At 41.1% G+C, this 24,728-nt stretch overlaps 1 protein-coding gene across 1 annotated transcript in view; it reads left to right on the top strand.

The window, feature by feature from the left end:
- Window positions 1-7,717: 7,717 nt before the first annotated feature.
- Window positions 7,718-24,728, top strand: part of map2k5 (mitogen-activated protein kinase kinase 5) — a 55,630-nt gene continuing 38,619 nt past the window's right edge. The window contains exons 1-8 of the mRNA XM_070967265.1: window positions 7,718-8,196; window positions 8,514-8,562; window positions 9,119-9,186; window positions 12,932-13,001; window positions 13,738-13,778; window positions 15,332-15,399; window positions 15,483-15,531; window positions 16,846-16,910. Of these exons, the coding sequence (XP_070823366.1) occupies window positions 8,065-8,196; window positions 8,514-8,562; window positions 9,119-9,186; window positions 12,932-13,001; window positions 13,738-13,778; window positions 15,332-15,399; window positions 15,483-15,531; window positions 16,846-16,910 (542 nt within the window). The 5' untranslated portion in view covers window positions 7,718-8,064. The remainder of the gene's footprint in view (window positions 8,197-8,513; window positions 8,563-9,118; window positions 9,187-12,931; window positions 13,002-13,737; window positions 13,779-15,331; window positions 15,400-15,482; window positions 15,532-16,845; window positions 16,911-24,728) is intronic.

The following is a 24,728-nucleotide window of genomic DNA, read 5'->3' as shown; positions in this document are numbered from 1 at the left end:
TTCGTTGAAAATGGTATGCATCAATTTGCATTCAAACTTGTTCTAAAATAGAGAAGAGCAAAAGATCCATCTATTGGGCCATATTTGAAGGTTGGGTCCAGGTCGCATATGTTTGCCCTTGTATAGCTCTGTCACATTGTGGTGTAACGGAGCCTCAGCTGCAGGACTGCAGCTTTTAATGAAAAAGTGGGGGCCGCCACATCCAGGTAAGACCCCTGGAGGTTGTATTTCCAGGGCTTTGTTATACCCCACAATGAGGCAGTGTGGACACACACTCATGCACGCACACACACAGATTTAACCAGACAATAATACCTACACTAGTGGCTGATAATACAAACATGCATCTCCCTGTAAAAAGCAAAGGTTGGATGTATCTTTGATAATCTGAAAGAATCTTGAACAGGTATTAGATATTAAATGTCCCAAAATGTCTGCCACACAGAACTTTGGAAATGGAAGAAAAGCTTATTATTTTTGCTGATGTTATAAAACTGGCAGACAGACGGCTCAGGGTTCTTTGCGGGCTTATTGCAGAGTTCAGGGCCAGGTTTGTGCTGTACTGTAATGTTCCCGTGAGATGAAATGCCGAAAAAATGTAGAATTTCTAACCTGATTTATGCTTTTTTCTCTTTTGTCACTGGCTTTATATTAGCAGCAAATTAAGATAAGTGGTGATAACTGATAACAGAGAAAAACCACTCCAGAAAAAAACATTTCTAACAACGAGGTTTTGCACAGAACCACCTAAAATATTCCTCAAAGTGGTATTTCAAACACTTATTTTTCATCCTTGTTGTAAATCCTGCTCTTGTTACCATTTTTATTGACATCTGAGTTAGTTTATATCAAATACGACATATTGGGCCCAATAATTGACAAGAATTTAATTATAAATAGTACATCAGGACAGCTCAGGGCTTAGACTGCATGCACAGCATCAGCAGTATCTAGTGGCTGTCTTTCAGTTTTACCCAAAACAGCTTCAGAGGGCTCATCAGTTAACTGTCAGCTTCCAGAGACACTAATAAAATCTACACTCCCCTACATTAGACGACACACCTCACTCCTCACAGACACTTATCATTAACCAAAAACGTGTCATCCAGTGCTTTTCAATCACACCGTCAGTCTAAAAATAAGACATCTGACCATCCCGGGTCGAAACCGTCTCCTCAGCAGTTCAGAAGCTGCACCATGGCAGCTTGAAAGGACCTGAAATTATTGGTAAATTTAGCAGGTGTGTACTCTGTTTTTTAAATTAATGAAGCTTAAATCTGCTGGACACACAACAGACAGATTGTATGCCTCTCACAGCCAGCTTCAATGGCATGAAGCCCCATTGAGGAAAAAAAAAAACTTTGCCAACTGCTGTTAAGCAAGCTTTAACGTCAAGATTTATCACAAGGATACATGAGTTGCTGTTTATGTTGTATTGTTACTTTCACTTGTAATTGAGTATTTTTAAACTTGTACTTTTACATAATTAAATGATCTGAAAACTTCCATTTGTGAGAAATGACTCAAAATTATTTCATCCTATTTATTATTATTTTCTATGTGCAAATCTTAGTCTTCGATTAGCAGATAAAACTTTGTTAGCTTTTCCTATTTGGAATTAAAAATTTTCTTTTGATCATAAGCTCGACATGTGCTCTATTTTAGATCGTTAATGTTATTGTATTTGCTTTTAGTATTCCAGTCTTTATTTGCAAATCACACAAATAATATATTTAATAAGTCTTTCCTTATCGGATATTGTCACACATAGCTGGTGTTACTTTGCTATGTGAGATGATGATGACTTCAAATATGAGAATCTGTATTTTGAAGTGTGTCCAGACAAAGTGCATCACTTCATGCTGGCGGTGTGGCTTAAACACACTCTGCTCTGCAGGGGCTACAGAGGGAACCGCACCTATAAAAACGCTGTGCAGCCACTATTGGTTATTGTGAGCAGAAGGTCAGACAATAGGCCAAAGGATAAAGATTTGAGTGTGTTGGCAGTCGGAAGAATCTCATCTGACAGGAAGGATCAACACACACCAACCCCATCCACTCCACTTTCCACTGACTCACCACAGTATCAGGTATGTTGTCAGCCATAAATTAGACCAAACGTACGCAGGCGCTAATGGCCTACTTGCTTAACCACCACCTGTAAATAACCTGCTATCCACGCCACACACTGATCACAATAACATGATAATAAGACATTTTATTAATTCTAATAAACAGCTCCTTCCAGGGAGGTCAGAGGTCAGATTAGTGACAGCACGGTTTCCCTGTAGCACCTAGGATACTGAATATAGAAGGATTTAGACATAATCTGGCATTAAGGAAGCAAATTCATTAAAATATATTGCTTTGAATAATATTAGCCTTAAAAAACTAATGCTAGGTTTTACAGAATGTGCTAGTATAGATATTCGATCATAATCTTGATCAAAATGGTCACATCGTTTAATAATATCTTGATAATTGTTAATTCCTAAAATTACGTTTAAAGGACGTTTATATGATAAAACTTCTTTACACTTCAATAATATACAGTTTCTTTAATATCTACATTGAATTTAAAGCTGATGAATAACTGAATAAACGGTGCTTTCATGAGTACGATGTCTCCACACAGTCTGCAAACCATTTAGTAGTTCAGCATCCTCATGAAAACTTGCTGTTGTCGCCAATTTATTAATAATTTAATACAACATTGTAATTCACATCTGCAGAGTAAAACTGTTTTCTAAAAAAGCGCCATTTAAAAACGCTGAGTCACAGAAAGAAAGTTTTTCGTGCTGGTATCAAATGATTAAGTTCTTCCTTTGGTCCATTGGATTATTTCTTTTCTTTCTGACTTTCACTGTTCGGTTCTTTGTGTCGGGCTTTATATGACATGTGAGCACTGACCATGATGAGTTCTTTCACACACCAAAGGTCAGAGGCATCACTTACAGAGAGAGGAGGACCCCCCCCAAACACTCACTGAGTCATTTACCTCATTCCCCATCAATTATTGACATGAAGTTGTCAGTTGAAAAGGCAGCCAGACTTTCCGTTGATCTGTTTGATGAATATTTCAGCTGACAAACAGGCCACCCGACACTCTGCAGTGAAGCTATGTGTGGTTAGAGAGAGGTCGCTCATCTTGGCCACAGTCATGCACATATGCACGCACGTGTATATACAGTTACAGTGTTGTTGTTACTGCTCTGTTGTAAATGTTTTACTTACTGTTTATTTACATTGATTTCCCTCCAGACTGAGTGTTTGTCACCTTTTGTTTTGACCACAGCCAACTAAAAATACATACATTAAAGCAGGTAACGTTACTTTCTTACTGTCTGATATGTGAAGAAGATTAAAGAAGAAGACTTTTAAGGTATTTGTACTTTACTTGAGTATGTTTTGCTAACTTATGCTTCTCTATCACAACACCTCAGAGGGAAATATTATGCTTTTAAACTCTGCAGCGGTATACAGGAGGTACCACTTAGTTTGCAGGAAACTGTGAAACTGTGCATAAAAAAACTGCAATGAGCACATGAAGTACAATTCACTATTCTAGATAAAACTACACAACAGTAGTAGTTAAAACTAGCTCCACTTCCACCAGCTATACGGCATTAAAATCTGTATCATGCAATGTAACAGTGACGGGGCCATTCTGCTGCGTAAGAAGGACTTTTACTTTTGATTCTGATAACTTTTACTTCAGCAAGATTTTGAATGCAGGACTTTTACTTCTAACAGGGTATTTTTACACATCTTCACTGTTTTCATGGGTAAAGTAGTTGTGGGATGATTTTTAGACATCCTGAATAATGTGCCGAAGCTTGTTTAGGTTCTATTTATGTACATTTGAATATAAAACATGAGAAAAGAATTTGGTCAGGCCACTTCTTGGTCCCAATTAGTCCCATTTGTGACCATTATGTACATATACATATGCAAACCACAGAAGAAAAGTCAAAATGTTATATTTAATGTCATTTTTATGTCAGCAATTTCGGCTCGGAAAGATAAGATATCTGAAGTGGGCAAAACAGATTTTTAGATCCAATATTTCCACAGACTTCCACGGTGGACTTTACATACATTTCACCAAAGAAGAAGAGCAGAGCGACATGATGCAGCCTGTGGAAGCGTTGGACTGAAAAGCTGGCTTTGCTGCGGGCAAACATTTTATCATTCTGTGCAGAAAGCAGACATCTGTGAGACCTTTGAAGACGGAGGCTACAGCTGGATGAGGTAAATAAAATAACGTGAGTGCTGAGATCACCAATGGTGCTTTGTATCCATGAGTTTGCTAGAGGAAAACACTGATGCATCATGGGAATCATCAGTAAAGTTGAAACCTACAGCTGGAACATTTTAAACAAATTCCCAGGCTGAAACTCTCAGCAGTTTCATGCAAGTTCAGGCAAGAAATGCTGCTGTAAAGAGAAAATGCTTTGAGCCAAGTAAAATATTTTATGGCTTTCAGCAGATTTGTTGTCACTCTATCATGTGAACGCAACACCATGTCGTCACATCTTGCGTTCAGTAAAGTCACTTGACCACAGCATGAAAGAAGAGCCAGTAGAGCTCTGCTGAACTGGTGATGTGTTATTTATGTCAGGCTCGGCTCAAAAGCAGCCTCTGTGGAAAAGACACACCCCATAAATTTTTCTATGGCCCCTATGAGCAGGTCAGGAAGGCACCAATATTTCCTCTTTATTAGAAACAACAGAAACAACATGCAGCCATAAAGGGGACCTCAGAGGTGGATCGGAAACACGGGGAACGGCAGGGAAAGCATGCTGCTCTGAGAGCTGAGAGGTAGTCACACAATCCATTTCCTCCAACCTGCTTGTCCATATATTGGGGCATTTCCTCATAACTCTCACACCAGTGACCGGCAAACTCTCCATGCTTCACCACAGGTCAACTTGGAGATGAACTTTAAAGGAAGATGTAACAAATGATCGCAGCCTCTCAGGAAATTCATATCTGCTGAAGTGCCATAACCCTCTACATATCCTGACCTCAATTTGGAGTCTGCGTGTCGAAGGCCCATCTGAGGGGAGATGGTATCGATCTGAGCAGGGACTCTGGCAGCATCAATAAACAACAGGCTTCAGGCTTCAAGGCTGAGGAGACACATCTCTATTTCAGCCGGAGGGGTCGCATCTGGATACCTGAGTTGGGATGTGGCTGTGGACAGATGGTGGGACATGTTTTTCTTGATGAACTCGTAGCAGGTCCAGCCCGAATTTGAGACCAAAGTCGGTGATATCTTCCCTAGTCTTGATTCATCAGGGTAAATAATGCCTTAAACCACAAGCTCACACATTTTCACTTTGAATAATTACCATTTATGTTAAGGGGCATTGTAAATAGAAAGCTACCAAGTAACAGTCAATAAGTGCAAGAATGATCAATGCTTAACCAGCAGACAAATAGTATTTTAAGATCTTCTATATCAGCATTACACAGAAGGAAGACAGTGCTGACTTTGGCTCTTTAATCAATAAACACAAGTCAACCAATACCTTTGACATAGACTAATGAAACAATAATCATCACAGGAGGAAGAAGAAGAAGAAGAAGAAGAAGTAGCAAACACATACTGCACTCAGACACTTGGTTACACACGAAAACAGCCATAAATAAAAATAAAACTATAGTAAATAAATAATGGCCAATCTCGCTGGACAATTTTGTCGCTGTCTTGTTTACTTGATTTTTACCTCTTTGCTGAGAAAGTTAAATAAGTGTGCCTCATATATTTAGAGTCAAACTGAGCTCACTTTGAGCTAAGCAGCTTGTCAATAGCAAGAAAAGAGGCACGGGGCAAGAGAGGAGGTCTGATAAAATGGCTTTTAATTACCAGACAGTGAATGCTGGCCTTCCTTTCCCACTTTCCCCTCCCAGCTAAGTCAGGAGTTTGATTTCTGATAATGTGGATTGCTGACTGGGCTTCATCCTCGTTGGCCCTAAAGCAGAAGGACCTAACGTCAAGTCCTGGGAGAGTATGTTTGACAAAGTGCCACATAGATCCTCCGCTTTTCATCAGAGGGCAGTGCTGGTGGAGGCATTAATCAGAACGCTTGATGGCCACGCTTTGTTTTTCCCCTTTACTCTCCTGCAACGAATTAGGCAAAGTAATAATTCCAGGCATTACATGGAAATTAATGAGTCTTTAACCCAGCTGTTGGTACAGGTGTAAGAGATTAGATGCAGGTCGATGCAATGAACTTCTAACCTCTCTTTGTGTGTAGATAGATAGATAGATAGATAGATAGATAGATAGATAGATAGATAGATAGATAGATAGATAGATAGATAGATAGATAGATAGATAGATAGATAGATAGATAGATAGATAGATAGATAGATAGAAACAACTGACAGAGAAGTTCAGCCGCAGGCCAACAAAAGGTGAAACTAGACTAGACTTTTGTTTTAGCAGCCAGTGAAACCCAACCTCCTGCGATGGCTGGCACATCACTCGTCTCGTTGATATTGTTTTCAGGTACCACATGTCCAGCCAGATCTGAGCCATGGGGAGACAGAACAAGCTTTAACAAGTTCTTATCATGACACAGAACCCAGGTCAACAGACTTGGGTATCAGTTCCGTGAGGGCTGTAAATTAACAGAGAAAGAGACTTCATTTTGTCCAGGGATCAATGTCTTGTTCTTGGAACTGCAATCAGAGCTCTTTGGTGAGCTGGCAGAGAGACTGATGCAGCTCCTCAATCATAAGGCCGTAATCAACAATGGTTTTAAGAGCCAGTTTGTTTTACGTTCCATTACACGCTGGTAACTCATGCTGAGTGAAAACCTTTACATACTAATGCTGTGCTAATGGAGAGAGAAACAGGCAAAAAAACCTCTGGAAAGCCATGGTCATGAGGACACAAAGTTGGACAAAGGGAACGGATGGGTCGTCAGTACAGCTGTACGTTTCTGTGAAAGTGAGGACAATTCATACAGTATGAACATATTGATTGAACTTTTGCAATGGTGATCCAAGGTCAGTACTAAAAAGAATATTTACCCTTTAGACACTCGCTGTTATTCCTAGAGAGGTATTTTATGCTCAAAATTACACTCTCAAACTTGATCTCACATCAATGTCATGTCCAGGAAAAGCAGTCCAAGATGGCAACAATTTCTTTTGGTTCAGTAATACCAATGCAGTTTAAAAGGCTGAGCACACACAGTGTGTCACACTGTGTTGTCTTCATGCACTTTTTTTTTTCTTTCAGTGAATCCCTTTCTAGTCCAAAGCACATCCATAGGGTGGCATCTTGATTTTGTCAGGAGTGAAAAACAACTTATTAAAAAAATAAAATAAAATAAAATAAAATCATAATGTATCCACATATCAAGCTAAATAAAGCATTACAAAACTTTTGCTGTCGTGTTGGTCATGTGAGTGTATAATATATTGGTTGAGGGTCAAACAAAGCTATGCAAACAAAAAACCTTTAGAAATGCAGCTTAAATCCTTACTGACATCATAGGCCATTTCTCCTTTGGTATGGAAGCAGAAGCACAGTGTCATAAAAGTTATTTTCACAAAGGATTTGAAAATGTGCTTTAACATATTATGAAAATTTGTGACAATGAGCTTTTTTGGGAGTAGTTTTGAATGTAGTCTGAATGTCAGGCCACTTTGCTGTCAGCAAAAGTAGAATTATCTTGAGTGGACAGGCTGGGAGTCTTTTATTTTGAAATACCCTGTGCGGATGTTGATTCGGAAGCGCTCTTGGAGCAGTTGCGGTTTCCTCAAAACTAGCTGCATGGCTAAATATACGATAACACAGTGTGAAACTTTGCCTTAGACAGCCTGTGAATACATACTTCGAGTTGAAGCTTAACCTTTCATGAAGTTATGACGTGACTTCGGTGTCGGCGGTGACTGTTAAGGCTTTTAAATCTCCGCATCACTTAATAAAAATGTCCGGACTGAGCAGGATGCTAGCTTGTGTCGTTAGCAAACCACTGCAGGAAATTAGCTTGTTAGCTTAGACAGCCAGTCAAGCGCTATTATGAGGCTTCGTTTTTCCTCTTTATGTTCATACTCGATTTAAATAACATCCGCGCAATGGACCCCGAGGCAATAGTGATCCGTATAAAAACACCGTCAGGGGACATGGACTCGTCCGTCGACTGTCCCTCTCTTCTGAACTTCAATGACTTGCTGGTGAGTCTTCAGGAGGCTACATAGCTAGCTAGCTGTCTTTCTGTATTCCACTTGATTTGAAGAGTTTTCAGTTAAAAACCGTTGTACAGTGAAGCGACTCACACATGCAGTTTGGATTTGACACTTTCGGTTTCTGAGTGAAATTGTCTGAGCAATTTTTACAACATAGTAATCCCACTTTAGGTATGAATATCTGTGGATCTAGTCAGGTCTGACTGTCTCCCTTAAACCTGACAAGCTGTGTGCATCTGTCCACTGTGCTTAACCCTGTACTTAATTATTGTTCCTGTTATGATTCACTCTGCCAAACATGTCAGGTCGCAATCAGAGATGTCATGCCTGAAGCCACTGTCACAGCATTTGAATGTAAGTTTCTGCTTCATTCTTGCATTATTCTAGTATTAGTCTAAAGCCACCATTAGTTGACAAGGTCTCTAATGCTTCAAAGTACTTCTTAAACTCTAGACAATCTCAAAGTTCACAGTACTGCAAGGCTTTGGTAACCATATTTTGTATAAAAACTTACTCCTGTAGTTTGCTAACTTAATATCAGTCTTTAAGATATGTTACCTGACTGCTGAATGGGAGCCTGTTAATTTTTATTCCCATAAGTTTTGTACTTAATTAAGGTACCTCTGTTAGGATGTATATGTATACTACATGGAGAGGGTGGGAAAGGGCAATCAGTCGAATCTTATTCTTTTGAGTTTATGAAAATTTAGCCACAATTTTCTGCATTTCTCTCATGTTGGTCCTCACAATGATGTGTCCAGTCATCTCATCAGTGTGTACATATTTGCTATACCATAAGTACAGTAGGATAATCTTGTCTCTTAATCCTGAATCAGTCATGTTTTATATCAAAAAAGTGTTTCGAATGTTGCAGATGGTCCAAATTTTAAGATGGCTCTGTGTTCTTTAGATGAGGATGAGGTGGGGGACAGAATCACTGTAAGAAGCGATGAAGAGCTCAAAGCCATGTTGTCATATGTGAGTATACAAATGAATGAATTTATGTTTTTCATCATGGTTCACATCCATCCCACATATTCCATTTTTTTCTGTTGAAGCAGTTTTATTAGGGGCTGTTTCTTCATTAGAGAGAAGTCCTGGTTAAAAATATTCACATCTAGGTCAGACCTCTCTGTCGCCGTTTCTGTCTGCAGTTTAAATATGATATCCACTGCATGTCTGAACAACTTGTTTTATGTTCTCCGGTTTTTCACATACTTTTTGCAAAGGGTTTTATTGTGCAGTGCCTTTTATTGTGTTTTTCAATCCAAGTCAAAGGTCAAAGAATACAGAAGGTTTGATTTTCTACAGATTGTAAAGCTCTCTGAGGCAATTTTGTGATTTTCTGGTTTACAAATACAATAAACTTGACTTGACCGGGACATTGTTTTAACTGTCCTGTGTTTTTTGATTGGTTTGTGCAGCTCAATGAAAGAGCCAGTCACCTTTTCATGGGGTGAAAAATCTTAGAAATCTCTTAGTTTGAATGTGAACCCGTCTTGCTGGCATGAAAATGTCTTAAAGTATAGAAAAGAAGCCACTTAGAGAACAATTTGACACAACATATGTTTTTGCTGCCGTAGCTAATCTCAGTATACAGAATCGCTTCCCTGGTCACAAAAACTTTATTTAGTGGTGTTCAAATTGGCCACCTCATGTTTGCCAGATCTGTCAGACGAGAGAGATATATGCAGATGACGAGATAGGATTGACAAATATTGGCTTTGTGCTTCCACCTCCACACTGATCATCTGCAACTTTACAACCTATAAAGAATTTTGAGATCACACAGCCTGATCCAATTGTATTTAACCTGAGGTAAAAACCGTCTTATTGGTAGTTTTCAGTCACACACACACACACACACACACACACACACACACACACACACACACACACACACATTCCACTAGCCATTGAGCTCCTCCACCTTGCAGTACATTTTCATATTCCGCCATACTTACTGTTCACGCCACGGACAGCAAGAGTAATGGCGTGTAATGGGTTTCTGTACGAGGTACACTGAAAGCTAAATGAACTGTCAATTTTTATTATTTATTATTCAGTACTTAAAGTTTTGCCTCATTAAGGAGCGGGCCCCCTGGGCTGCAGAATTGTTCAAAATCTACTTTCATCTGTGGATGTCTTTTACCCCCCATCAGCTCACAATGATGCTGCTGGAGCCACAGGCACAATTTACACTCCTTGTTTTTTGTCCATTTTCATCATGCATTCACTTGTGGTTGCTTTTTAATCATTAAGTAGCACAGGGTAGCAGGGCGATTAAGCAAAAAGAGACAGCTGTTGTGCCAATGAGCGTTGTGAAACAGGGATGGCAAAAGTATTGACCTCAGCCAGCTTTATTATTCACAAATCCAGCTGACATGTTTTGAGGCTCTTTTGCAGTTTGGCCTTGCAATGCTGTGAGTCCTGTTTGAATATACCTATGCATTTTTAAAGAGCAGAGGAGCAACTGTGATGCAACTATAACAACTGCAAACTTCAATTGGAGCCATCAGTGTCCCCAGTTGCCTTTTTTTTCGATTGCCACACATATTTGTCACATATTTTAGATTTAAATATCAGGGAAATTATGTGGCAGACTAGGCGACGATAAACATATAGTATTATTTCAGTTTGTAATGTATAATGGCATCTTATTTTCCCAACACTTTACTCAGATGATGTCTCGTGACAGCATATTAATTCATGACCCTGACCTGCACCTCACTCTACCCAGCACAAATATTTAGCACCCACAACGTTGCACTGCTTCATCCACAAATGTCAAAAACCATTTTTGGCAAACAAATCCAGGAGCCCCGTAATGGCTTTCTGCTCCTCGTGGGACAGCCAAGTGTGCAAAAAGCTGCTGATCTCCTGGAAAATACTGGGCTCAGAAAAATATAATTTACACTGGCGGAGTACTTTAAATGTCTTATGCAAGGGTTATGCATTTCAGCAGTCATTTGCATTTGTATTCAGAGGATTTTCTTTCTTTTTGTGATTGTTTGCTGTGGTTGCCATTTGGCCTCCGCAGGGACCCCGGTGGACTTTTGCCTCAGTGTTGTTAATTCCAGGTGAGCAGACAGCCATTATGTGAAATTAATAGAAAATAAGGGAAACCAGCATGTTAGGTGAAAGGTGGGATAATTCATTAGAGCCTCTCATGGCTGCCTCTTGTGTGCATGTGTTTGGATGTTTGGGATAATGCATTTATGACCAGACTTGTAAATATGCTTTCACAAAAGTGCACTGTCTTATTCAAGATCTCTGATTTAACATCACCTGGCAAAAAACTCATGCTTCTTGTTGCTGAGCAAAATTAACGCTCAAATTCAGCACTTAATTAACATCAGTCTGCGGAGGGCATTTATTTGAAAAGTATCGCCCATCACTGAGAACATTGATTGCTACACGCTCCTGAGAGACCCACTAGTCTTCCAGGCATCTCTAATCATTGTTCGACACCTTGAAAGACAGACGCCCCTGTTCAAAGTTAAAGACTGGCCTGTGTCAGGTGCTTAAAAAAAAAAAAAAAACGTGACCTCATCTGTTCCTCGCTCAGCTCCCCCTGGAGGTAGGAGCTCTAATTCCACCATTCTTACTCCCATTTCCCCTTAGTCTGCTAATGATGATGAGACCCACTCTCTGCTCTCGCTCTCCCACTTGTCCCTTAAGGCTGAGCGATGGTATTTGGGATCGGACACTGTTTAGTTATTGGCCAACAATGGAGAATGTCTTTTAATAACACACCTACTACAGATTAGGTGGTAATTGCAGCCTTAATCAATAAGCTAGCTGAGCGGAAAATTAAAGGTATGTGAAGCCCAACCCCCCGCCCCCTGCACCCTCAACACACACAACACGTTTTTTGGTATTAGGCTTATTGTTCAGATATGGCCTAGTGAGAACGCTGGAGGGCGAAAGCAGAGGGCTTGGAGCAAGGAGGGACCTGACAGTGATAAATAGGCCTTTTAATAACAGCTGTGCCACTTGGGTAGCCATTCTGATCCATTCCCATCCAAGCCGGTCCCATCGTCCTCCCTCCCTCCCCCAACAATGAGAGAGCGAATTTACATATCGCTGCGATGACTTGGTACTTCATACTGGATTGTAAATGAAGCACAATGCACACATGCACATGTGGACAACATGGAAACATACATCTTCTTAACTGTCTCACAGTGTCTTTGCTCTGGTCTTTCTGTTCATTTTTGTTGGTTTGAAGTCTCAAATAGGTGGGGGCACACACACACACACACACACACACACACACACACACACGCTCACAGTTTAACAGATGGTTTGGTTAACTGAAACATCAATTATTGCATTGCCTTGGCAAGTGTGTGAGAGGCTCCAGAGTGTGTGTGCACGTGTTAGTCCTGTAGGATATGAGTGTTTGGTGAGCTGTTGACCTGCAGGAGAAAAGGGTTAATGCTACACTCCTTCAGAACAAGCCCACAGGGCATTGGTCTTCATCGGCAACAGATTTCAGCACAGCATGCTGCCTTTTCAGGAACACTGTGGACTAATTCTGACATCATTTAAATACACATTTTTGTTCATAGCGCAGAGTTTGTGTTCTTTGTTCTGTGAGCATTCCTGCTGATTCTAAGTCTTTATTTTGGAAATTGCTTGATGGATTTCTGAAGTATATTTAATCCAACTTGAAACCAGCATTGCTCTAAACTATTTGCGACTTTGTTTGCCCCTTTAGTACTGCAACACAATGAATGAACAACGCATGAATGGACTGCTGCCGGACCCTCTGCAGATTTTTCCACGAGGTACCGAGTGACATGTCACAGTTTATCATGGATTGGTAATGCTGAAAGGCTCAATGCATCTTTGGAATTAATGTGTTGACAGCTAATTACAAGCAGAATTTGAATAGATAAAGACATTCCCACATCACAAAACGCCACACATTTCAGCTGAAATCTGTGTTCAAACCATCAGAACATGGCAGCATTTGGTGGCTGTAAGTAACCATGCAGCCTCTGGACAACATTAAAATTCATTGGCTCATCCTGTTATAGTGTTGACAGTCATTTATAAATCTACATTTCTTTTGCTCCAAGGACAGGCTTGTGTTCAGACGAAGCTTTTCCCACATCTTCGCCGTTGTTTCTTCCTGAACTGGGTTTCTTTTTCCAATACATACCTTTTTTTAAAATATCTTCATATAGTTTTCTCACCACTCAAAGTCATACCTTATCACTAACAGGCCCCAAGGGCAAAGTGATGAAACATTTTATTGTCTCTCTCTTCTCTCACTCTGTATCTGGTCCTCTCTGTCCATCTCTTTCCTCTAACTCTGTGATTCTGTTTTTCCTTCCTACCGACCAGCAGCTGTCTCAAGAGCCCAACATCTCAATCACTCTCTTGTCCACAACTAATTTCAGAGTAACCCTCATTTCATTTCATCTTTTTTTCCCCACTTTATAAAGAACTGATTCCTTTTCAGCACATTTGTAAATGGCCCAGTGATGTGTTCTACAATCTAGTCAATTACTGTTTCAGCCGGCAAGACTCCAGGGATCCGGAACATACATGGCCTGAAGGTACCTATCTCAATAATTGTTTCAGCTGCCTTACGCAGAGAACGAGGGGAGGGGAGGGGAGGGAGGGAAGTTGAGGCAAATGGATTGGTAACGCTGTGTTCCACTTATTGAAATGTCAATTTAAGTCAAGGCTCTCCTTTTCTTTCACTCATTTTCTTGCTGCCCTCGTCTATAGCCGTTTTTAAACAGAGATCCCGCAGAACTGACAGGAAGAAGATCCGTCTTTATGCCAGCAGATGTAAAAGAGGCCTCCCCATTTTACACTGACGTAGATTCGGCTATGTTGCTACCTCTGCTGCCGCCTTAACAGCGGAACGACAATGCCCCTCCAATTCTGTGTTTGTGCGTTTTATACAGAACAGAGAATAATGGAGCAGCATTCCCGCCTTGAACAGGCTATGTAAAAAGAGCTTAAGTGTGTGCTGGGACAGTCATTTAAGAGCAAGGTGTTTGTGCTAATACAGAGTGGTATGATCCTCTCATTCCATGTGATAAGAAGCGTCAGAGAAGAGTCAATAAGAAGATGTCCTTGTTGAACCATGAAATTGTCATTACAAGCCCCCCTCTGCCATTTACAAATGGCCTTCCACAGACCTTCCCATTTTATGTTAGGCATATGTTGCTATTGAAGCCCATTGCTAATTACCATGGGTTAAATGACTTGACACCTCCTCCATCTCTCCAGATGATCCATATTATATCCATCTCCATTTCAATAATAAAATTACCCTCCTGCAAATACGAAGTGTTTTATTTAATGTATCCTCTGAGGAGCTTTGGTAACAACTACTGAACTGTGTCATTCTTTTTTTAAGGTCAGGGGTCGATTTTGAGAAGATGATGTTTCCCAAAAACCTTTAGTCCTTTGGCAATCTTTCCCCTCTTTTCTCCTGTTTTAATATAAAAGTAATTGGCTGAGGGGAGTCTTGTGCTCTGTTTAAATTAGGTCTTCCTGGGCACTAATTAAAGAGAGAATCCCTGTGCTTTGGTGGACCCAACACAGCGGCCTTTTGACCTCAATTAAATGAGTTATTTTTAGTATCCTCTTTACAGGGTCCTGTCTCCTCTTTTGTGTACGATATCTGGGTTGAGCACGAGGGTCTTTGGAGTAAACATAGATGCAGATGAATAGATGCAAAGAACTATATCCCAAGTGAGGCATCATTTTTTTAGTGGCGTATCTTCACTCCAGCCTTTGCCCAAATCTGCTTTGTCTGACTCCTTTCCTCCAGTTTTAAGCCATACTTCCATGCAGATATATTTTTGGCTCTCCTCTCCTTTCCTCCCCTTTTCCCTCTGCTGTCTGTCAGCCTTTCCCCTCCTCTATGTGGACACCTCTTTCTTTCTTCTTTGCCTCCTTCCCTTCTCTCCCACGAAAGCCAATTAACCTTCAGGCTGAACTGAGAGCTTGTGTTTTGTTCTTGTTCATTAGGGGGTCTGGCCATATGTCTGTCTGTCTGCCTGTCTTTTGGCCTTGACCACTAAGTGTGCGTCTGTGAGTGCATGTGTTTGTGTCCTTTCACACATATGTGTGTGTGTTTGCACACTTTCAGGTTAACACAAGACCTAACCCAGCCAACGACTGCACCCACGCTGTCCCGGACTCCATGGCCAACAACAGGTGAGCTTGCTGGGGCATGAGGAGCATGTTTCACTAGCTGGAACAAAGATGTCATACTGACGTGTCTGCATGTCTTCCCCCAGCTTAAAAAAATCTTCTGCTGAGCTGAAGAGGATTCTGACCAATGGGCAGGTGAGCCTGTGTTTTGTTACCTCACTGCTCCTGCTCCCACACCTCGTTTCCACTGACTAGAGCACATTCTCACTGATGCTTGGCTTGATTTTCTGTGATGCCAGTTGAGGGCATGTTGTACTTCACTGTGCCACACTGGGAGCGTGAGGTCTGTGGTTTCCTGATAGCAAACCTGCTACATTCATGTCTCTCTCTCTTTTGTAAATACTCTCTCTTACACGTGCACACGCACAGTGGCGAGCGTGTCAGGAAGACAATTAAGCCAGCAGCCTCTCAGGTTTCTGCTGTAACACAGTGAACTAATAGAGCTGTTCTCTCCCTTCGCCTCCATCCCTTCATCCATCTCCTCTCATTCTCTTTACCTCCCTACTCTCACCGTGTTATCTAATCAATTGAAGTTGGGGGGTGCGTGTATGTTGTGTGCACGCATGTTGCTTGTATGTTGTGATGCCTGCCTCTTTCTGTCTGTAAAAAATTGGTCTTCGCAGCCCCTCACCGATATCATATCAGGCACAGAGCAAACAGGCATCTGTCCACACAAACAGCATGAGGCTGTAACCTGCATGGACTGGGAATGTAATCAAATAGAGAATTATTCACTTGCTTTTTATTTTCAGTTAACAAAAAAGATTCTTTTAATACTGTAGTTTCTGTTTAAATGCAGGAGTGAACCTGAGGAGTCAGTGTTTTCCCTCAGAGCTCATTTGTATAATCATCTTCACAGTATCATCTGACAGGCAGTGCATGCTTACCCTCCCCCATCTTTAGGGATTTTACAGATCTAGATATATTCACATGTGCTCTAAATCAGAACTACAGTATCATTTGAGTGAATAGAATGAAGGAATTTCATTGACCTGCAGGATAATTTTGATTGGTCACTTCAAAATAGGTAAGAGGAGGAAACATTTCAGCCATGTTTGCTCTGGCTATATTATATTTCCCTCCTCTGACGCTTTTGTTTTTATCAAAGTAGAGTGAAACAACAATAGCAAACAAATTGTCATTAAACTCCACATCAGTCACTCCCCCACTCACCCAAGCACAATGTCCTTTTATAAATTGGACAGCAAATGTTGTATTGATCTCCTCTTCTCCTCCTTATGTTGCTGAACTTGGAGTGACCTGAATGCTTGTCTTGTTTATAGCCTCCAGTGACACTGTAGTCTCTTTCTCTCTCTCCCCCGTCTCTCTCCCTCCCTCTCTCTCACCTGTGTAGTTACACAGACCATCCACTGGTTGCATGTCCTCTCATGTTGTAACATCTAAGAACCATTATTGTGTACCTGTGTGTGTGTGTTTGTGGCTCTGCAGATAAATGCCCAAGATATCAACTATCAAGAGCAGCTTGGTCACGGAAACGGAGGCACAGTTTACAAGTAAGTGTTTGCTGGCTCTCACACTGTGGCACCAACATTGCAAGCACTATAACGGATAGTGACAGTAGAGATGCATCAATACAGTGCAAATGTATGAATTTGTCGCACAGTCTGTGTGATAAAATTCTTGACTTTTTCCATTTTTTCCCGCTCATTTTTTATGACAAGCACATCACTCAGTGGGGTTCTATGAAGGGTACTCCAGTGTTCACCACCCCTCCTCTGTTCCTTCATCTGTCCATTTATCTCTCGGTGTTTGGTGTGACATCTATCAGGCTGGTTTGTGTCTATACCTGCACTTATTTATTCTGGTCTGAAGGTTGCAAACATATATGATATTGATTTGGGGCCATAAGGTATGACAGCAATTGACTTAATCTGTCTCTAGTACAGCACTTTACCTGCCACGATAGAAGAGCTCCATCCTCTCTGGCTAGACAAATGTCTTACTGCCCTGCTAACGTTATGACAGGGTTGGCATTTGTGTTGCTCCTTCCATCCTTGTTTTCCCCACCTTGTGTTTCCTCCTTCCCATCAATCCTTAGCTATTGAGCTGTTTTATTGAGATTGAAGTATTGATCACTGCTCAGGCTAACCTTGACTTGACAGAGTGGTCTGTCTCACACAGTCCCCAGCAAACCCAGTAAATGTCCCATCTAGCAAATCCGCAAGACTTTTTTCTTTTTTACTCCTTTCTTTCCAACCACCTTTCACCGTTTTATGACTTTGAGATAGTTTCATTAAGAGCCAATCTCTCATAGTTGTGGGAGAATAAGATTGCTGATAAGTTTGGCTCTAGAAATGGTTACACTGCACTGGGGAAGGCCAATATTGCAAGCCCAACAACTTCTCAGTCAATTTAGCCCAGCAAAAAATCCATATGCTTTGGTGCTGAAATTTTTATGGTTGGAAGGAGAGGATAAAAAAAAATACAGATTAGAAAGAAAAAAAAAAAAAAAGAACAGCCTGGTTGTTTATGTTACTTTGGTGTTGATTGTTTTCTCGGTCGGTTAGCAGAAGAGCCTGAACATGCCTGCCTTTTGACTCTCTGAACACATGCTGCGTCCCAAATCCTACTACGTACTTATTTTAAGGAGGTTTGAGTATAATTTGTATTGTGCATGAAATGAGAATATGAAAGTGACAAAATATACCCAAACAGCCAGTATGTATATGAGGAAAAAAAACATTTTTCACTGCAGACATTTTGACTCCTTGTAGCTGGAAACAAAGACATTTCATTAACGATGGCTCGGTTCCCACAGGTGTCCCAGTAAACCATGACGTTGTGCCAGCATGTGAAATGAAACGCAGTCGTTTTGAATTGATATCAATTACACTTTTCCTTCTATGACAAAATGACAGAATATCTGCTGTGAGAAAAGGTCTCATCTCTAACAAAGCACTGCATTGTGAGCTTCTCACAGCTGATGATAGTATGTTGATCTACTATTGTCCCAGTTGAGGTCAATTGTTTCCCACCCTGCTGAGGACAGCAGGGGCTATGGCTTTTCCCTTCTATGCATCAACAAATGCTTTTTCAGAAGCTTCAAGGATGCCTGTAAGTCATTGTCCAAGCATCTCGTGAGGTCACAGTCTACAGCTACCACAGCTGCATCCTCTCTGGCCTGTCGGTCCCTTTCTGCTGAGTCAGCAGTAGCTTAGTAAGCAGAAGTTTCGAAGACGGTTTACTCTGAGTCCATGTGCCCAATCTCCAACATGACACTGGAGAGTCTGGCTCAATGATGAACGCTAACATCGTCCTGAATCGAGCCCTCCACCAGGCATTGCCATCAAACCTGTATAGTCTGTCCAGCAAGATCACCGACCCTTTGATCCAATCAAAGAACAGAACTGCTCAGCCACTCCATCAACTCCAGCTGTCTCATGCTTATGATTGCCGATAAAGCAATATAGTTACTGTAATTGTAGACCTTTGACTTGAGGTTTTGCATTGGCATGCACACAAACAGTCAACCATTGATCAGTGCAGAAGTCCTCATAGAGCACAGATCAGATCTACCCTGACTAGCTCACACTCTGCCTGTGCAAACCACAGACACACCTGCGCTTTGCTGGCTTCACTAATGTTGATAAGGTACATAAAGAACAACTTCAATAATCACCTTTTGCCATGAAAAATGAATAAATATAATCTGTTAGCCTTTTTATATATTAAACAGAAAAGCGTAGTATATGCTAGTGTTCAAGGCTTTCCACCTCTCGTCATTAGAGCAAGAGAAACTCAAAATTATGAATTTGTAACAAATTGGTGTTAATTGTGTTGGTGGCCTTGTCGTCAGCCCTAGAAATTTCCATCAGTAACTGTTAATTGAGTCCCTGTTTCCTTAATTTTAATTATTTTGTCACAGTCAGAAAAAGCTTCAGATATTTAATACTGCTCCTTCTGTCACCTTGTATTTTGTTTGGATGGATTTTTGATTTTAGCAGTTTCAATCATCTTATCACAACTTATATAAAGCCTTCGTCTCTTCTCTGTAAACATCTCCTCACAAAGACTGAAGTGCCAAAAGTAAATTCATGTAGTTGAAGACAAAAATAGTGATCCTGCAAGTACATCTGAATTATCCACTCTGTCTTCACAAAAGCTTCATCATGGTGGGATTTGCTTAAAGTCTGGACAGGAAACTCAGATTATCCAATCACATGCATGAAGAGATGAAAACATGAACAGTCTAGGTTGGAAGGATCTACTGTGCATCGCAACGGCAGCCTTTCTTTTTAGTTCTTATACAGAAACACAAGAAAAGAACATTACATTAGCATGGGCTAGTCTACTTTTCCCCAACAGGCAGAATAAAGTAATCTCTGACATCTTTGGTCAGCATCACCAAAAACAGTCCAACGGGGGAAGCAAATCCTAGAAATCAGACGATCATAGAGGACAGAAACTGCTACTGACTGTCTACATTCACCCATTGTCTCGTAGCGCTGCGTCAGTTGATGCTACATCGAGTGCGTCACGCAGACTGAAGAAGTTTTCACGGTGGAGTAGCCAGAAGGTCGATTGTGTGGGCTTGCATAGAAAACGAGTGGTGTTTTGATGCAACGTTCCCCTGATGATGCTTAGCTTGATTTTGTCTTTTTGAAGTGACAGTTTATATTTCAGCAGGTATATATTGATAAAATTTGATATTCATGCGCATCGAGGGCCCGGACAGGTTTCTCGCTTGCTTAGAAATCACTCTCGTCTTCAGCCTCTACCCTTTGTCCATCTTATATTAAGCTTATCACGTGTGAAAAGCACTACCACTCCCCACCTTTTAACCTCTTAGCTCATTTATGACCCAGAGCCATTTAGACTCAATTGGATGTTACCAACACCTCAGCTCTCCATAGCCACATGCTGACCTAGCCATCCATCAATGTCGGCCTTTGTTTTTTATTACACACTCTCTCAGAGGTCCATCTTGTCCACCAATCTAACTGACTCTACGGCTTATAAATACAATAACAAGGACACACGGGCTATTTTCGTGACTCATGGATCCAGGACCAGGAGCACAATTAAAACAAGCACATTTGCCTGGCTGTGACTGTGGTGGCATCTACTTAGACACCCACAGCTGTTCCTTTAGTCTTACAGGACATTTTCTCTATTGATTTTGCTTTTTCAGCTCATTGGTTAGACTGGATATTGTGTCTAAAACCAGTTGAATGGGATTGCAGTTTACAACTGGAGTCAAAGTACATTTTGATTGAAATCTTTATGAGTGGCTTTCATATCTCTATTTTGATTTCTGAGCTAAAAAAATATGTATTTGATGGTGCTAAAGATGAAGAATATGGTGGCTGTTTGAAACTTATCTTTGGTGAACTTGCTGTGGTGGTTTGGAATAGGTAAATTAGCTTTATTCTTTATTTTGGACTTAAATTGTATGCTATATGCTAAACTATAAGGATCGCAAGGCTCTCCTTGCAATGTCCAGTTAATTCCCCCATCAACCCCAAGTGACCAATGAATTGGGCTGCTGTAATGTCATTGTTTTCAGTCAATGTTGTTATCTTTATTAGAGTACACAGCATTAAGCAAGTTCATAAAGTACGACATTGGACGTTTATACAGGGCAATAAAGCCATTGTAACATGGACACTGAAATTGTTTAGTAAATTTTATAAAATTAGGCCTATGTATTGTCTTTGGTCCTAAATACTTGGACTATAAACTTGAGTGTTATTGAAATACTTTGTATATCTCTTTTTTATGGTTAGATTGTTAACTGTTTGTTTGGCACTTTGAGTATTTCTCCAGCAAATTCTGCTAAATTATGCTAAATATTATTATGTCAAATTCTGCTAAATTATGTTAAGAGCCTGAGTGTAATCTGAGGCCGGGGAGAAAAACACACACACACACACACACACACACACACACACACACACACACATATACATATATATACATATATATATCAGTGCTGTCAAAAATATCGCGTTAACACAAATCAATTTTAACTTCATTTTTTTTATCGTGAGATTAACGCTCTTTCTGACCTAGTGAACTTGTAGTTTTTTATAAGCTGTAGCCAACACTGCTAGTAACATAAGAAAAACTACAGGATCCGGTTGTAAACCGGAAACAAAACAATAGGAACGTCCCACGCACGTGTTTGGTCTTGTCTGCTTGCTAGCTGTAAAAGAGTAGGCTACTGGTTTGTGTGGATGTCAAGTGCGAAACACCAAATTAGATGTGAACAAGATTTTGAATGGAAAGTTTAGTTTCAAAAAGTTGCCCGATGGGTCGACTGACAAGACCAAAGTTATCTTTGTGTATTCGACAGAGGCATATGGATGCTAGTATGTTCAAAGGAAACTTAAGAAAGGAAAGTTTAAGCCATGGTTTAACTGCACTATAGCCTTGACACGTCTACATCTGCTGGTCTAAACTGCAGCCCCTTTCCTTTCCTGTAGGTGGCGCAGTGTGGCACGTGTAGAACTGGTTTGACGATGATCGAATGTCTTCGGACACCCTCAAATCATAAACAATATTTTTCTTAATGTAAGCAAACATAGTGCCTCATAGCTACTGGCCCGTACACCAGCTCATTTAAATCAACAATCTGACAATCTGAGTGGGTGAAGGACAGTTTTATAGCAAACCAGGGCTGAGTTTTTCCCTGTCGGAATCAAGGATCTAGGACAAACCCTTGAGGCAAGTAGTGATTTGGGCCATATAAAATAGAATTGATTTGACTTAAACAACAGTTGTGCTGTTGTGATTTCTGTCTCAGCTGCAAGAGGCCTACTCTCAGAAATGATGTTCAAGTCCATTCATGGATTAATTTTTTTTTTTTTTTTTTAAGCATGGTTAGACATAACCAAAACAAACCTTTCATCTGTGACACTTGAGTTTCTCAGCCCTGCTGCCTCTGATCTGCTGGATATTTAGCAGGCCTTTTTGTGGATGTTTATGTGTACATGCATGTCTGTCTGTGAGCGTGTGCATTTAGGTTTCTGGCTGTGTGTGACAGTTAGGAGACCCATTATGGCCGTATCAGGTGAGAGAGTCGGGGAGGGAGAAAGGCATCCCGCCATCCATGTGGCAGTGTAAAACTACCACATTAGCCCTGATCCGGGAGGCCAGTCTCTCAAACCCACAGCCCCAACTTCAGAGACATAGAGAGAGGCCCTATGAATACTGCATGATGGAGCTTTTATTACAGAGCGAGCTGGAGTGTAAATAAGATCCAGGCAATGGGGCACGTTTACTGGGGTCAGATCAGGGGGAAGTGGCGGGGGGTGGCTATGTAACCTTGTCCCCATGTCTCCTGCTGTCACAAGCCTGTCACTGTAACTCATACAGGGATGTTCGGCCCTGAGGTGGTCAAGGACAGTCTGAGAATAAAGCTTTAACTAAGCAGTAGTCACACCACATCTCCAGCCCTAAAACGTGCCGTTAAAACACCAGGATTTCTTAACTCCTGTGTATCTAACTCAGATAGGCAGCTTCATTCAATCAGCATCATATAGAAATGAACAATCGTTTCTAAACATATCCAGTAAAATTGGGCCTGCTGTGCTTAAAGTTATGTGATGGAGCTATTAAATTACTGTTTGTTTGTTTTTTTGCTCCTCAATCCCCCCACCCCCCCCAAAAAAAACATTAAGGAAGTACCCTGTGAAAAAGTCCAGCATGTGGGTTTCATGTGTGTTTACCTCCATCTAACTCCGGCCAAAATGTCTAGACTTCTCATTGAGAACTACAAGTTGTTGAGCATGGTGTTGTCTCTTTCCTCACACACATAACCTGCCCAGTCAGTATTTAACATGTCTACCCCTGCGATCTTGCCTCAATTAACATCCATCCATCCATTATCTATACCGCCTATCCCTTTCGGGGTTGCGGGGGGCTGGAGCCTATCCCAGTTACAATGGGCGAGAGGCGGGGTACACCCTGAACCGGTCGCCAGCCGATTGCAGGGCCACATGTAATGACAAACAAACATTCACACTCACACTCACACCTACGGACAATTTAGAGTCATCAATTAACCTAATGAGCATGTTTTTGGTCTGTGGGAGGAAGCCGGAGTACCCGGAGAGAACCCACGCATGCACGGGAAGAACATGCAAACTTCACACAGAAAGGCCCCGCCTGACCCGGGGATCGAACCGGCAACCTTCTTGCTGTGAGGCACGCGCACTACCTGCTGCGCCACCGTGCAGCCCCCTCAATTAACATCTTCATCTTAATTAAGAGGCAGCAGTCATGCTTAACCGATATTGATTGTAGCTTCAAGGAAGACTGAGACATCAAAATGGAAACAAGGCCATCAGCCTTATGTGCAAAGAGTTCTTCAAGGAAAGATGGCGTTTAAGAGCAAAAACACTCTTGGGGCAAAAAGAAATAACCTTCACCACTTCAGTCAGAAGGAGGTGTGTTCTCACAAAAATCTTTTAAAAGACGTTATTTTTACCTTTCAACCTTTGATCATAAACACCTCATGGCTGATACAGCCAAATTGAAGTTGAACACTTGACTGCATGAAGATAGTTCTTTAATTGAGACCTTGCCTTAAACAATGAAATGAATGAATAGTCAAATGCACGTGATTATTGTGGAGTACCTCGACACCTTCAAATGTAAATGTCCTACTGGAGTTATTTTTTCTTTTAGTCCCCTAAAAGTTTTGTTTTTGACTTCAGGAGTGCTGCTTATCAGAGGTTTGCAACCTGCAGATCACATACAGCATGGCATAGCCGGTGTTTGTTCTACAGTAACTGTGGGTAAATACCCGACGTGGCACTAATAGGTGCCATTAATTAAAGGCCTGGGCCAGTTTTGAGGTGTCTGGCCGAAGAGCAATACGATACTCCAATCTAAGACACATTAATCACACCTTGCACCATCCACATTCTCTCTGGAAGACCCACTGACACGTGAGTAGCCAGGTATCACATTTACTCTGGCTGCTTGCAAGCTAACCAGACTGTGTGACGTGCACTGGACCCACCTCGTCCCATCAGCTGACAGCTGTTGGACAGTATTCGTCCTTGAGGATTGTGTGTTGAGAGATCCTGAGGTATTGTCACTGGCGCCGTAAACTAACCTTCAAGGGCTGTAACTAAAGCCGATGTTTGGCATTAAGGAGTTTGATAATTAAATCATTATGGGGATGGTCTGTGACTGCTGCTTCTCTTGCAACTCAAAACTCTGTCTGGAACAACTAGTGATAGGGCTCCTGGATCTGGTTTTGGGTGGTGACCTCTGACCTTGAACAGAAATGACAGGCATATTGTCCTGCTAACGTGGGAGTTTTTATTTCAGTTTCATTTGTGTCCTTTCATTAACCATCA

Source organism: Chaetodon trifascialis, chromosome 1, assembly GCF_039877785.1.
Source record: "Chaetodon trifascialis isolate fChaTrf1 chromosome 1, fChaTrf1.hap1, whole genome shotgun sequence".
Lineage (NCBI taxonomy): Eukaryota > Metazoa > Chordata > Actinopteri > Chaetodontiformes > Chaetodontidae > Chaetodon > Chaetodon trifascialis.
Note: the sequence above shows the minus strand (reverse complement) of the source record. Positions and strands in the feature narration are given on the sequence as shown.